Source organism: Oncorhynchus clarkii, chromosome 10, assembly GCF_045791955.1.
Source record: "Oncorhynchus clarkii lewisi isolate Uvic-CL-2024 chromosome 10, UVic_Ocla_1.0, whole genome shotgun sequence".
Classification (NCBI taxonomy): domain Eukaryota; kingdom Metazoa; phylum Chordata; class Actinopteri; order Salmoniformes; family Salmonidae; genus Oncorhynchus; species Oncorhynchus clarkii.
Genome location: NC_092156.1, coordinates 63226451 through 63241450, shown reverse-complemented (window position 1 = coordinate 63241450; position 15000 = coordinate 63226451). Strand labels below are relative to the sequence as shown.

Genomic DNA, 15000 nt, shown 5'->3' with positions numbered 1-15000 from the left:
CCCTCCAGCTACAATGTCTAGATATCCTACAACCAGCTAACACACACACAAATACACACACGTATACAGAACACATACACATACTCCCCACCACACAGCCAGTATACACCAACATCCCCTACTTTTATAGTGATTTATAGGTGGTTGTGAGTGTGTGTTCAGGTAGAAAACCACAGGGGTCTGTGTGCACGACTAAACTCCCCTCATTAGAGCTAGAGTGTGCAGCCAGGCAGGCTTATTACTCACACAGGACACACACACTGACACGTGTGTGTGTGTGTGTGTGTGTGTGTGTGCGCGTGCGTGCGTGCGTGCGTGCTGGTACTAAACAGTCATTCTCACCAGACTTACTACTGGCCCTCCAGTACTCTCTGAGACACAGTCCTCAGGCCTCCATCATGTCTGGCTCCTACTAAAGCCCTCGGCAGCCATGACAGCTCCAGACGGCGCTGAAACAGTGTTAAAAACTAGAAACTGGCTCATCTCGCGTGTCTCCTCACTTTTAGTGTGGCTTCTCGCAGAAGCACTCAGAGAGAGAGCGAAATGGAGAGGAGGGGGGAGAGAGAGGGAAGGAGGGAGAAAGGTGTGGGATTGAATTATATCCAGCCAGAGGGCCGTCTTGATGTTAACGCGCTAAACTGCGTGGCTCCATCTCTCCAGCTCCCTCCCTCCATCTCTCTCTCCTCTCAGGGCCAAGGTTAGCATATTGGATTTTTCAAACAACAATACCTGCTCTTCTTTTGACAGATTCATATTTTGACAGATTATCTTTCTACAACTCCCAACTCACCTCCTACACCCACACACAGGTTCAGATATCTACACACCCTGAAGGGTCCGGCCAATCCGAGAGCTTGTTAGACCCCAAACCATAATCGATGGAGGGATGTTTCTCCTGTTGTCTTTTTATCTGATAGAGTTCGATGAGGCATCCCATCTCTGACTCGCTGCTAGGTAATCTGTCTTTATGGTGTGTGTGTGTGTGTGTGTGTGTGTGTGTGTGTGTGTGTGTGTGTGTGTGTTGAGCCCGTGACCACTGAGAGTAACAAGTCTTTTCTCTCTCTCCCCCTATTGTAGCCATGCATCTGTTTGGTCTGAACTGGCAGATGCAGGAGACAGAGGGCTACACCTTTGAGAACGGTCAGGGGAAGTCAGACACCACACCCAACACCATCACCGCACTGTCTGCTGATAACGGTAAGAAGGCTAGAACACACAAACACCGACCGACTCATTGGGCCCTGTGTGCATAGTGGCCAGAGGCTTTAAGACCCAGTATTAGAAGAGAGGGCAGTGATCTGACCACATAGTAACACAGTGTTTAACCACACTGACAAGGTTATACTGTACTTCTCACATTTGACATAGTCATTTACAGAAGTTCTTATCCAGAGCAACTTACAGGAGCTATTAGGGTTAAGTGCCTTGCTCAAGAGCACAGTGACAGATTTTTCAACTATTCTGCTTGGGGGTTTGAACTAGCAACTTTTTGGCTCTTTACCGATAGGCTACCTGCCACCCTATAGCTCTTTCTTTTTTTTATACCCCATTTTTTTCTCCCCAATTTTGTGTTATCCAATTGGTAGTTACAGTCTTGTCTCATCGCAGTCTTGTCTCATCGGGAGAGGCAAAGGTCGAGAGCCATGGAAGCCAGCCGCACCAATGTGCAACACCATACACCTGGTGACCGTGTCAGCGTGCACTGCGCCCGGCCCGCCACAGGAGTCTCTAGTGCACGATGGGACAAGGACGTCCCTGCCGGCCAAACCCTCCCCTAACCTGGACGACGCTGGGCCAATGGTGCGCCGCTCCATGGGTCTCCCGGTCGCGACCGGCTGCGACAGAGCCTGGACTCGAACCCAACTCTAGTGGCACAGTGCCTTAGACCACTGCACCACTCGGGAGGCCCTTATAGCTCTTTCTTTTAGTGCTGTTTTTGTGGCGGCTGTGTAGGTGAGCTTGTGTCTGTATGGAGAAACCTAACGAGAATGCAGTGGGATAAACCCCCTCTCACATCTGCGTTAATCCTGTTCTGATTTATTCACTAAACATTGCACTTAGCTTTCTCCTAGAGAAAGAGCCTCCTAAAGTGTGAATGTCCTCAGATTGCTTTGTGTAAAGATAGTGTTTTGAAGACCCACTACCCACACACACACACACACACGCTCACACACACACACCCTGCCATCATTCATCCAGGCCCATTATCCAGAGGCATAGCCCAGCCACCAGCCAAATGGTGCGTGTATGTGTGTGTGTGCGCGTGTGTGAAGACTACCAGCCGGGTCACACTCCCACTGAACACCTCATAATGCAGTCACTCTATCAAACTCTATTTGCCACTGACCTCCAGACACACACTGTATCCTCACCGGACACACACTACAGCTCTAATAACACACACACACTTTTTGTAGCTGTCTTACACAGCAATGTTTCTCTTTATCGATCCCTTTCTCACACCAACACACATACACCTTTGTAACACACACACCTTTTCCATGTCCACCATCACTCTGAATCCCCTGTGGAGGGGAGAGGGGATGGTAGTACTGCAGGTATTTGAGGTAGTACAGACTCTGTGTTGGTCTCTGTTGTTCTGGAAGTGGACTGACCTTACAAACTAAGTCTATGACTGGGCAGCAGAGAGCTGACGAGAGCAGGGTTTCTTCAACTATGGGTCGGGACCCAAAGTGGGACCTGGGCATGTGAGAGGTGTGGTCGCGAGTTATGAGAATACATCTATAATCACACACTTTTTCTTCTTAATTTGGGTCGAGTGCAGGTTCAAATTAGCATAGTAGAGATGAAATAAACCCATGACACTGGGCCATCATACTGCAGAGAGCTGAGGAGAGAATGGACTACATGAGCCCCAGTACTTCCACCACCGTCTCATCTCCCACTGTGAGACAGGCTTAGTATGCGTCCCAAGTGGCACTCTGTTCCCTATTTAGTGCACTACCTTTGACCAGGGACCATAGGTATTTAGTCCAAAGTAGTGCACTATATAGGGAGTAGGGTGCCATTTGAGATGCAGTTGATCTGCTTCTTGTGCCGGTGATTTGATGGGTGTCCGTGTGTCCCCGTGTGCTCCTGTTCCCTCCCCTGCTTGTGTCCCCGTACAGGGGAGGATAGAGTCGTTCTCCTCCCCCTCCTAACCTTCGCTGACACAATTAGGTTGACACTTGTTCAGTTCTGCGAGCAGGCCGTCTCTCTCTCTTTTATTCTCTCTCCCTCTTTTTCTCTCTCTCTTTCTCTCTCCATCATGTCTCTTCCACTCAGCATGTCCCTCCAAACATCCCTCTCCTCTCTCCATCATGTCTCTTCCACTCACCATGTCCCTCCAAACATCCCTCTCCTCTCTCCATCATGTCTCTTCCACTCTCCATGTCCCTCCAAACATCCCTCTCCTCTCTCCATCATGTCTCTTCCACTCACCATGTCCCTCCAAACATCCCTATCCTCTCTCCATCATGTCTCTTCCACTCACCATGTCCCTCCAAACATCCCTCTCTTCTCTCCATCATGTCTCTTCCACTCACCATGTCCCTCCAAACATCCCTCTCCTCTCTCCATCATGTCTCTTCCACTAACCATGTCCCTCCAAACATCCCTCTCCTCTCTCCATCATGTCTCTTCCACTCACCATGTCCCTCCAAACATCCCTCTCTTCTCTCCATCATGTCTCTTCCACTCACCATGTCCCTCCAAACATCCCTCTCCTCTCTCCATCATGTCTCTTCCACTCACCATGTCCCTCCAAACATCCCTCTCTTCTCTCCATCATGTCTCTTCCACTCACCATGTCCCTCCAAACATCCCTCTCCTCTCTCCATCATGTCTCTTCCACTCACCATGTCCCTCCAAACATCCCTCTCCTCTCTCCATCATGTCTCTTCCACTCACCATGTCCCTCCAAACATCCCTCTCCTCTCTCCATCATGTCTCTTCCACTCACCATGTCCCTCCAAACATCCCTCTCCTCTCTCCATCATGTCTCTTCCACTCACCATGTCCCTCCAAACATCCCTCTCCTCTCTCCATCATGTCTCTTCCACTCACCATGTCCCTCCAAACATCCCTCTCTTCTCTCCATCATGTCTCTTCCACTCACCATGTCCCTCCAAACATCCCTCTCCTCTCTCCATCATGTCTCTTCCACTCACCATGTCCCTCCAAACATCCCTCTCTTCTCTCCATCATGTCTCTTCCACTCACCATGTCCCTCCAAACATCCCTCTCCTCTCTCCATCATGTCTCTTCCACTCACCATGTCCCTCCAAACATCCCTCTCCTCTCTCCATCATGTCTCTTCCACTCACCATGTCCCTCCAAACATCCCTCTCCTCTCTCCATCATGTCTCTTCCACTCACCATGTCCCTCCAAACATCCCTCTCCTCTCTCCATCATGTCTCTTCCACTCACCATGTCCCTCCAAACATCCCTCTCCTCTCTCCATCATGTCTCTTCCACTCACCATGTCCCTCCAAACATCCCTCTCCTCTCTCCATCATGTCTCTTCCACTCACCATGTCCCTCCAAACATCCCTATCTTCTCTCCATCATGTCTCTTCCACTCACCATGTCCCTCCAAACATCCCTCTCCTCTCTCCATCATGTCTCTTCCACTCACCATGTCCCTCCAAACATCCCTCTCCTCTCTCCATCATGTCTCTTCCACTCACCATGTCCCTCCAAACATCCCTCTCTTCTCTCCATCATGTCTCTTCCACTCACCATGTCCCTCCAAACATCCCTCTCCTCTCTCCATCATGTCTCTTCCACTCACCATGTCCCTCCAAACATCCCTCTCCTCTCTCCATCATGTCTCTTCCACTCACCATGTCCCTCCAAACATCCCTCTCCTCTCTCCATCATGTCTCTTCCACTCACCATGTCCCTCCAAACATCCCTCTCCTCTCTCCATCATGTCTCTTCCACTCACCATGTCCCTCCAAACATCCCTCTCCTCTCTCCATCATGTCTCTTCCACTCACCATGTCCCTCCAAACATCCCTCTCCTCTCTCCATCATGTCTCTTCCACTCACCATGTCCCTCCAAACATCCCTCTCCTCTCTCCATCATGTCTCTTCCACTCACCATGTCCCTCCAAACATCCCTCTCTTCTCTCCATCATGTCTCTTCCACTCACCATGTCCCTCCAAACATCCCTCTCCTCTCTCCATCATGTCTCTTCCACTCACCATGTCCCTCCAAACATCCCTCTCTTCTCTCCATCATGTCTCTTCCACTCACCATGTCCCTCCAAACATCCCTCTCCTCTCTCCATCATGTCTCTTCCACTCACCATGTCCCTCCAAACATCCCTCTCCTCTCTCCATCATGTCTCTTCCACTCACCATGTCCCTCCAAACATCCCTCTCCTCTCTCCATCATGTCTCTTCCACTCACCATGTCCCTCCAAACATCCCTCTCCTCTCTCCATCATGTCTCTTCCACTCACCATGTCCCTCCAAACATCCCTCTCCTCTCTCCATCATGTCTCTTCCACTCACCATGTCCCTCCAAACATCCCTCTCCTCTCTCCATCATGTCTCTTCCACTCACCATGTCCCTCCAAACATCCCTATCTTCTCTCCATCATGTCTCTTCCACTCACCATGTCCCTCTTCTCCTCTCTCCATCATGTCTCTTCCACTCACCATGTCCCTCCAAACATCCCTCTCCTCTCTCCATCATGTCTCTTCCACTCACCATGTCCCTCCAAACATCCCTCTCTTCTCTCCATCATGTCTCTTCCACTCACCGTGTCCCTCCAAACATCCCTCTCCTCTCTCATCATGTCTCTTCCACTCACCATGTCCCTCCAAACATCCCTCTCCTCTCTCCATCATGTCTCTTCCACTCACCATGTCCCTCCAAACATCCCTCTCCTCTCTCCATCATGTCTCTTCCACTCACCATGTCCCTCCAAACATCCCTATCTTCTCTCCATCATGTCTCTTCCACTCACCATGTCCCTCCAAACATCCCTCTCCTCTCTCCATCATGTCTCTTCCACTCACCATGTCCCTCCAAACATCCCTCTCCTCTCTCCATCATGTCTCTTCCACTCACCATGTCCCTCCAAACATCCCTCTCTTCTCTCCATCATGTCTCTTCCACTCACCATGTCCCTCCAAACATCCCTCTCCTCTCTCCATCATGTCTCTTCCACTCACCATGTCCCTCCAAACATCCATCTCCTCTCTCCATCATGTCTCTTCCACTCACCATGTCCCTCCAAACATCCCTCTCCTCTCTCCATCATGTCTCTTCCACTCACCATGTCCCTCCAAACATCCCTCTCTTCTCTCCATCATGTCTCTTCCACTCACCATGTCCCTCCAAACATCCCTCTCCTCTCTCCATCATGTCTCTTCCACTCACCATGTCCCTCCAAACATCCCTCTCTTCTCTCCATCATGTCTCTTCCACTCACCATGTCCCTCCAAACATCCCTCTCCTCTCTCCATCATGTCTCTTCCACTCACCATGTCCCTCCAAACATCCATCTCCTCTCTCCATCATGTCTCTTCCACTCACCATGTCCCTCCAAACATCCCTCTCCTCTCTCCATCATGTCTCTTCCACTCACCATGTCCCTCCAAACATCCCTCTCCTCTCTCCATCATGTCTCTTCCACTCACCATGTCCCTCCAAACATCCCTCTCTTCTCTCCATCATGTCTCTTCCACTCACCATGTCCCTCCAAACATCCCTCTCCTCTCTCCATCATGTCTCTTCCACTCACCATGTCCCTCCAAACATCCATCTCCTCTCTCCATCATGTCTCTTCCACTCACCATGTCCCTCCAAACATCCCTCTCCTCTCTCCATCATGTCTCTTCCACTCACCATGTCCCTCCAAACATCCCTCTCTTCTCTCCATCATGTCTCTTCCACTCACCATGTCCCTCCAAACATCCCTCTCCTCTCTCCATCATGTCTCTTCCACTCACCATGTCCCTCCAAACATCCCTCTCCTCTCTCCATCATGTCTCTTCCACTCACCATGTCCCTCCAAACATCCCTCTCCTCTCTCCATCATGTCTCTTCCACTCACCATGTCCCTCCAAACATCCCTCTCCTCTCTCCATCATGTCTCTTCCACTCACCATGTCCCTCCAAACATCCCTCTCCTCTCTCCATCATGTCTCTTCCACTCACCATGTCCCTCCAAACATCCCTCTCCTCTCTCCATCATGTCTCTTCCACTCACCATGTCCCTCCAAACATCCCTCTCTTCTCTCCATCATGTCTCTTCCACTCACCATGTCCCTCCAAACATCCCTCTCCTCTCTCCATCATGTCTCTTCCACTCACCATGTCCCTCCAAACATCCCTCTCCTCTCTCCATCATGTCTCTTCCACTCACCATGTCCCTCCAAACATCCCTCTCCTCTCTCCATCATGTCTCTTCCACTCACCATGTCCCTCCAAACATCCCTCTCCTCTCTCCATCATGTCTCTTCCACTCACCATGTCCCTCCAAATGTCTCTTCCACTCTTCCCTTTATCCCCGTCTTCTTTATTTTTTTATGTGGTTGTGTGTTTGGTTAGATAAACAGATATCAGACAGTACAAGGTAACAGTGACCGTCACCACCATTCAGACAACATTCAGACAGACAGATCTCTAACTGAGGTGAACTGAGAGTCTAAAAGCCACTGTGGAGGAGGAGGAGGAGGAAGAGGAGTGGTCATGCTAACATGATAGTATTTACATTAACGTGAGGAAGTAATGAACGCTCTCAATCTAATGAGCTCTTCCAGCCCTCATCATAACCGACTAATTAACACCGCCATGCCGCCACTCAGCACATCACTTCTAATCAATACAAAATCCCTCCCTCCTCCTTTCTCTCCTCCTTCAACTAACCTTGGCCTCCTATCTCTCTTCCTCTTCCTCTCTCTCTGTGTGAGCCGGCGCCATCAACGGTCTGCAGTGACAGCCTATGGCTTTGTTCACTGATGTGAATGAATGGACCACCACAAATAGACATGTGCACAGACACACACACTCACGCACACTCACACACACACACACACACACACACTCACACTCACACTCACACACACACAGTGTTAGAAAAGTAAAGTGCATCTAAACAGACATGCACACATTGATAAATATATGCTGACTCTCCCTTCACACTCGTCTCAGTGAGTGAGTGTGTGTGTGTGTCTGTTAGTGATGCGCGGGTCAGCCGTTTGTTGACCCGCACCCACCAGCAATTGCTAATAACCCGTCTGCAACCGCCCGACTATCTGTGATAAATAGGAGGCCTGCACCCGACCCTAACCCGCTAATATACAATATGTACGGAACACTTTTGTCCTTTTTGCCTCAGTGGATCGCCGTTAACTTTTTCTGCCCAAGTTCCCAATAACATTTGGCTATCGACGTATATTTGGCACACGTACAGTTAGGCCGTAAAGTTTAGGTTTACGCCCGAATGCCAGATCAAAATCATGAAAGAAAAACCTCAATGTATCATATAGATATGAATTGCACAAGAATTATCATACGTTTATGGAATTTTTATATGGATCATTTTCTCTTTGTCCAACCCGCCCACCACCCACACACCCTTCATCCACAAAATACACTGCTCAAAAAAATAACGGGAACACTAAAATAACACATCCTAGATCTGAATGAATGAACTATTCTTATTAAATACTCTTTTCTATACATAGTTGAATGTGCTGACAACAAAATCACGCAAAAATGATCAATGGAAATCAAATTTATCAACCCATGGAGGTCTGGATTTGGAGTCACACTCAAAATGAAAGTGGAAAACCACACTACAGGCTGATCCAACTTTGATGTAATGTCCTTAAAACAAGTCAAAATGAGGCTCAGTAGTGTGTGTGGCCTCCACGTGCCTGTATGACCTCCCTACAACGCCTGGGCATGCTCCTGATGAGGTGGCGGATGGTCTCCTGAGGGATCTCCTCCCAGACCTGGACTAAAGCATCCGCCAACTCCTGGACAGTCTGTGGTGCAACGTGGCGTTGGTGGATGGAGCGAGACATGATGTCCCAGATGTGCTCAATTGGATTCAGGTCTGGGGAACGGGCGGGCTAGTCCATAGCATCAATGCCTTCCTCTTGCAGGAACTGCTGACACACTCCAGCCACGTGAGGTCTAGCATTGTCTTGCATTAGGAGGAACCCAGGGCCAACCGCACCAGCATATGGTCTTACAAGGGGTCTGAGGATCTCGTCTCGGTACCTAATGGCAGTCAGGCTACCTCTGGCGAGCACATGGAGGGCTGTGCGGCCCCCCAAAGAAATGCCACCCCACACCATGACTGACCCACCGCCAAACCGGTCATGCTGGAGGATGTAGAACGTTCTCCACGGCGTCTCCAGACTCTGTCACGTCTGTCACATGCTCAGTGTGAACCTGCTTTCATCTCTGAAGAGCACAGGGCGCCAGTGGCGAATTTACCAATCTTGGTGTTCTCTGGCAAATGAAAAACATCCTGCACCTTCTTGCCACAGCTTGTATTGATGTGCCATCCTGGATGAGCTGCACTACCTGAGCCACTTGTGTGGGTTGTAGACTCCGTCTCATGCTACCACTAGAGTGAAAGCACCGCCAGCATTCAAAAGTGACCAAAACATCAGCCAGGAAGTATAGGAACTGAGAAGTGGTCTGTGGTCACCACCTGCAGAACCACTCCTTTATTGGGGGTGTCTTGCTAATTGCCTATAATTTCCACCTGTTGTCTATTCCATTTGCACAACAGCATGTGAAATTTATTGTCAATCAGTGTTGCTTCCTAAGTGGACAGTTTGATTTCACAGAAGTGTGATTGCTTGGAGTTACATTGTGTTGTTTAAGTGTTCCCTTTATTTTTCTGAGCAGTGTATTTCATGAACCTAAACCCACCCTTCATCCACACAATATTTCATGACCCTAAACCCGCCCGCCCCGCGGACACAGGTGTAGGATCTTAGTTTGATCACCCTGTTGCAGGAGAAAATTAAAACTTCACAAATAATTCAAAAACTTGTAGTGTGATTGAGGTTTAAAAAGGTTTAAAAATGTCCACTTTGAAATTTCAGACTTGATTTTCCCTTACGAAAAATATATCAACCCCTAAAAAAATGTCCATTAATTATAATCCACATAATAATTCACATTTTCTGTTGCTGCAGCATTAATTTCCTGCTGTAGCAAACTGGCTCAAATTACATCTGTATAATCGCGGGGACTGCGGGTTATGAGTCAACCCACGCATCTTGTGTGTGTGCGTGTGTGTGTGTGTGTGTCTGTGTGTGTGTGTGTGTGTGCGTGTGCGCGTGCGTGCGTGTCCAGTACCTATCTTTGGACTGCATGTTGTTGTTCACCTCTGTGATTGCCAGGTAACCTAAAAGCACTCTCTCTATAAGAGAGTCTACCCAGGGGGAGGAAGAGTAGGAGAGCAATCGCCTTCGTGCACTCACTCACTCACTCACTCACTCTCACCGATGATTGGAAGTGTTGGATTGAGGTGCACTGGGCGAGAGGAAAGGGCTTTGTTGACAGGTCCAGGTGGAGTGAAACAGCAAAGTGTAGAAGACAGTGTATTAAAGCTAGAAGACAGTGTAGTACAGCTAGAAGACAGTGTAGTACAGCTAGAAGACAGTGTAGTAAAGCTAGAAGACAGTGTAGTTCAGCTAGAAGACAGTGTAGTTCAGCTAGAAGACAGTGTAGTACAGCTAGAAGACAGTGTATTAAATCTAGAAGAGAGTGTATTAAATCTAGAAGAGAGTGTATTAAATTTAGAAAACAGTGTAGTACAGCTAGAAGACAGTGTATTAAATCTAGAAGACAGTGTAGTACAGCTAGAAGACAGTGCAGTAAAGCTAGAAGGCTGTAGCTAAAATTTCAGAACTAGAACGAAATACTTGTATTACATTCACACAATCTTATACATTCATGATGCACACACACACACACACACACATAGAACTGTGAGTAATGTATGGTTTGCCTTATCATTTTAGGAAGACCTTAGCTGTGTTCGAATACCCATACTAACATACTGTATACTACATACTTAATGAGTATATACAACATACTATATACTATTAGTTCACTTTAGTACTGTATAATGTAAAGGAACATTATGCTTTCAGTTGAGCGTACTAGCGATTCGAAGTTGATGCTGTTGCTATGCAACCTCTTGCTAGCTAGTTAGCGTAACAAATTACTAGTTAGACATTTTACGACTTTGGGTGTGTTCTTAAATTCAATGTGGAGTGCCAGAGTGCACTCGTAAATTCAGAGCGTTGTCAGATTGTCCGTTTGTAAATTCAGAGCGTTGTCAGATTGTCCGTTTGTAAATTCAGAGCGTTTAGCTCTCGGTGCGCGCACTGGACACTTGGGCTGAGGAGTAGGGTTGATTTGAGCGTTCTGACCTTACAACGGCTGTCAAGCACCCAAGCTAATGTTGGATAGCTTGCTAGCTACTTCCAGACACAAATGAGACCACTTTGACCATTTTACTCGCCCTAGCAGAGCTGGTTAGGCAGTTTTCATGTTATCCAGAGCGTTGGTGACTGTTTACGCTTTTTTGCTGATGTTAACTGACATCGGGCATATTCAACTGGTGTTGAACGCTGGTAAATGTGTCATTCTGTACTCTGGTACACTCAGACAATAGCCAGAGCGAATTTACGAAAGCACCCGAATGTCCATTGAGAACGCACACCGACTATACTATACCATTTAGCTGAGCTAAGAATGATGGGAATAATCAAGTCAATAGACGTTGGGTAGTTAGACAGCCTATAGTTAATATACTGGCAAGTTTGATGTATAAGTAGCCAACTAACGTTAGGTAGCTAGCTAACACACGGGTGCATACTGCTGTAATTATATGCTGTGTGGTTCGTAAATACAGCGTAGCTAACAAATTGTCAGCCAACATAACGTGGAAGGTAACTTATTTGAAAAGTCATTACTTTTACATTGCACAACATTTTCTTAACATTTGTCATAATTAGTTAAATCAATGAATTTGTATCCGCTCTCGTCGGACTTCTGCTGCATATTTTCCTCTATTTTCTTCAAATCTGAAAACAATGTGAAGCCATTCCCATTTCCTACGGAATTGCATTATAGGCCCCAAAGTACGGAAATCGTGTCCTATGCGTGTATACTTCGTATTTTGGCGAATTTAGTACGACATCCGGGGACTTTCAGCATACTAACTATATCCATACTATGACCAATAAGCATACTATTTACTCAATCACCTCACAAATAGTGCGGTTAGTATGAGTATTCAAACACAGCTCTTGTCTTCCACCATGGCATCATGTTCAATCTGATCTGTGTATGTCATCTGATCTGTGTATGTCAACTGATCTGGGTATGTCATCTGATCTGTGTATGTCATCTGATCTGTGTATGTCATCTGATCTGTGTATATCATCTGATCTGTGTATGTCATTTGATCTGTGTAGTTCATCTGATCTGTGTATGTGAACTGATCAGTGTATTTATAGCTGTCAGAGCTGGTGGTGTCTAGCCTGAGCTGAAGCTGCTGCATTATTATCACACAGTAGTAATGGCATAGGGCCAACCACACAAACACACATATTGTACGCACACATTCGCACACACACACACACACACACACACACAAACACCAGTGACTCTTTCTCCTTGTTCATCCTTGTCCTTGTTGATGCACCACATAACCCTGATCAACCACATGATCAAGAGAGAGGCTTTCTCTACTTCTGTGTTGGTCTAGTTCTATCAGTGATGTTTCAACAATTAAGAGCCGTTAATGCAGATTACTGTTTGATTACTAGCAGTAATCTGACTCCCGACAACACTCAGTACATTGGCCACACTGTTGAGCCGTAGTGCATTATAACAGAGAGAGAGCCAGCTGCTCTAAGAAAGCAGTTTTTTCCGAAGTGGTTGATTGAATATGCATCTACTGTTGCACACAAGAAAATGTTATGTTGACGGATAGTTCATTTTTCTAAAGACTTAAGTGAATCATGTTTTTCAAGTGGTTGTCCGTGTGTGTTTGTGGGGCTTAGTGTGATGATAAATAGATGCTCATCTTTTTCTCATGTAGGGTGGACTGGAGAGTTCAATACACAGCATGATATTGATTGTGTTACTATTCAAACACATCTCATCTTTACTGCTTGAGGGCAGCAGCATCTCATACATACCGTAGAACTTTGCCATTTAATTTAAAGTTTTACCGTATGAGGTCCTTTTTTTACCCTAGCTCACAGAGAGAGAGAGAGAGCGAGAGAGCGAGAGAGCGCAAGAGGGGAAGGGGAAAGATAGCGACAGAGAGAGAGCGAGAGAGAGAGAGAGACCAGTGTTTCACTAGCAAGCAGCATTTTGTGTCTAATTGCTTCTTCGGACAGTGGAAATGGCCCTTTGTAAGCATGTACTACATCACACATTCTCTCTCTCTCTGGCGTTATGAATCTCACAGGTCCCCTGAACCACTCACACATACACCACAGGTCCCCTGAACCACTCACACATACATCACAGGTCCCCTGAACCACTCACACATACATCACAGGTCCCCTGAACCACTCACACATACACCACAGGTCCCCTGAACCACTTCTGCAATAATTAATGGATTATTAACAACAGCTGCTGTCCATTAGTAACCGTAGCAGACCAGTCGATTCCCCCGTGACCGCCATGATTCCCTTCGGAGGTAGCCTATAGCTCTCTCTCACAAACAAACACACACACTGTGTTACTGTGTGGATGATAATGTGTCCAACTCATGCTTATGCATTTGTAGGGGTGTTGTGTGTATGGTGATGGGTTATGTCTATATGAGTTGTATTTCCCAAAATAATAGTCCTCCCGGATCCTTATGGGATAAGATGTGTGATGTGTGACCGTGAGTCGGGGTTCGTTAATGTGGTGGTGACAAAGACTGAAATGGGGTGTCTGGACTATAGAAATAAAATAACTAGAACATTTACCATTGACTTATATTTCTGTGGTTGTAACATTAGCAGGTGTTTGGCACTAGTGTGTTACAGTAGCTACATTACAACGACCATAACACAGTACAAACAGACCTGAGACCAGGCTACTGTTCTGCCTACTGCCTCATTACAACGACCATAATACAGTACAATCAGACCTTAGACCAGGCTACTGTTCTGCCTACTGCCTCATTACAACGACCTTAACACAGTACAATCAGACCTTACACCAGGCTACTGTTCTGCCTACTGCCTCATTACAACGACCATAGCACAGTACAAACAGACCTGACAACAGGCTATTGTCTCATTACAACATTACTGTAGCAGTCGAGTGCCTCATTACAGCATTACTGTAGCAGCCTAGTGCCTCATTACAACATTACTGTTGCAGTCTAGTGCCTCATTACATTACTGTAGCAGCCTATTGCCTCATTATAACATTACTGTAGCAGCCTAGTGCCTCATTACAACATTACTGTAGCAGCCTAGTGCCTCATTACAACATTACTGTAGCAGCCTAGTGCCTCATTACAACATTACTGTAGCAGTCTAGTGCCTCATTACAGAATTACTGTAGCAGCCTAGTGCCTCATTACAACATTACTGTTGCAGTCTAGTGCCTCATTACAACATTACTGTAGCAGCCTAGTACCTAATTACAACATTACTGTAGCAGCCTAGTGCCTCATTACAACATTACTGTAGCAGCCTAGTGCCTCATTACAACATTACTGTTGCAGTCTAGTGCCTCATTACAACATTACTGTAGCAGCTTAGTGCCTCATTACAACATTACTCTAGCAGCCTAGTGCCTCATTACAACATTACTGTAGCAGCCTAGTGCCTCATTACAACATTACTGTTGCAGTCTAGTGCCTCATTACAACATTACTGTAGCAGTCTAGTGCCTCATTACAACATTAATGTAGCAGCCTAGTGCCTCGTTACAACATTACTCTAGCAGCCTAGTGTCCCATTACAACATTACTGTAGCAGCC

General features: G+C 46.9%; 1 protein-coding gene across 1 annotated transcript in view; it reads left to right on the top strand.

The window, feature by feature from the left end:
- LOC139419314 (teneurin-3-like) overlaps positions 1 to 15000 on the top strand; it is a 405690-nt gene that overhangs the window by 283756 nt on the left and 106934 nt on the right. The window contains exon 6 of the mRNA XM_071169258.1: positions 1078 to 1197. Within this exon, the coding sequence (XP_071025359.1) occupies positions 1078 to 1197 (120 nt within the window). The remainder of the gene's footprint in view (positions 1 to 1077; positions 1198 to 15000) is intronic.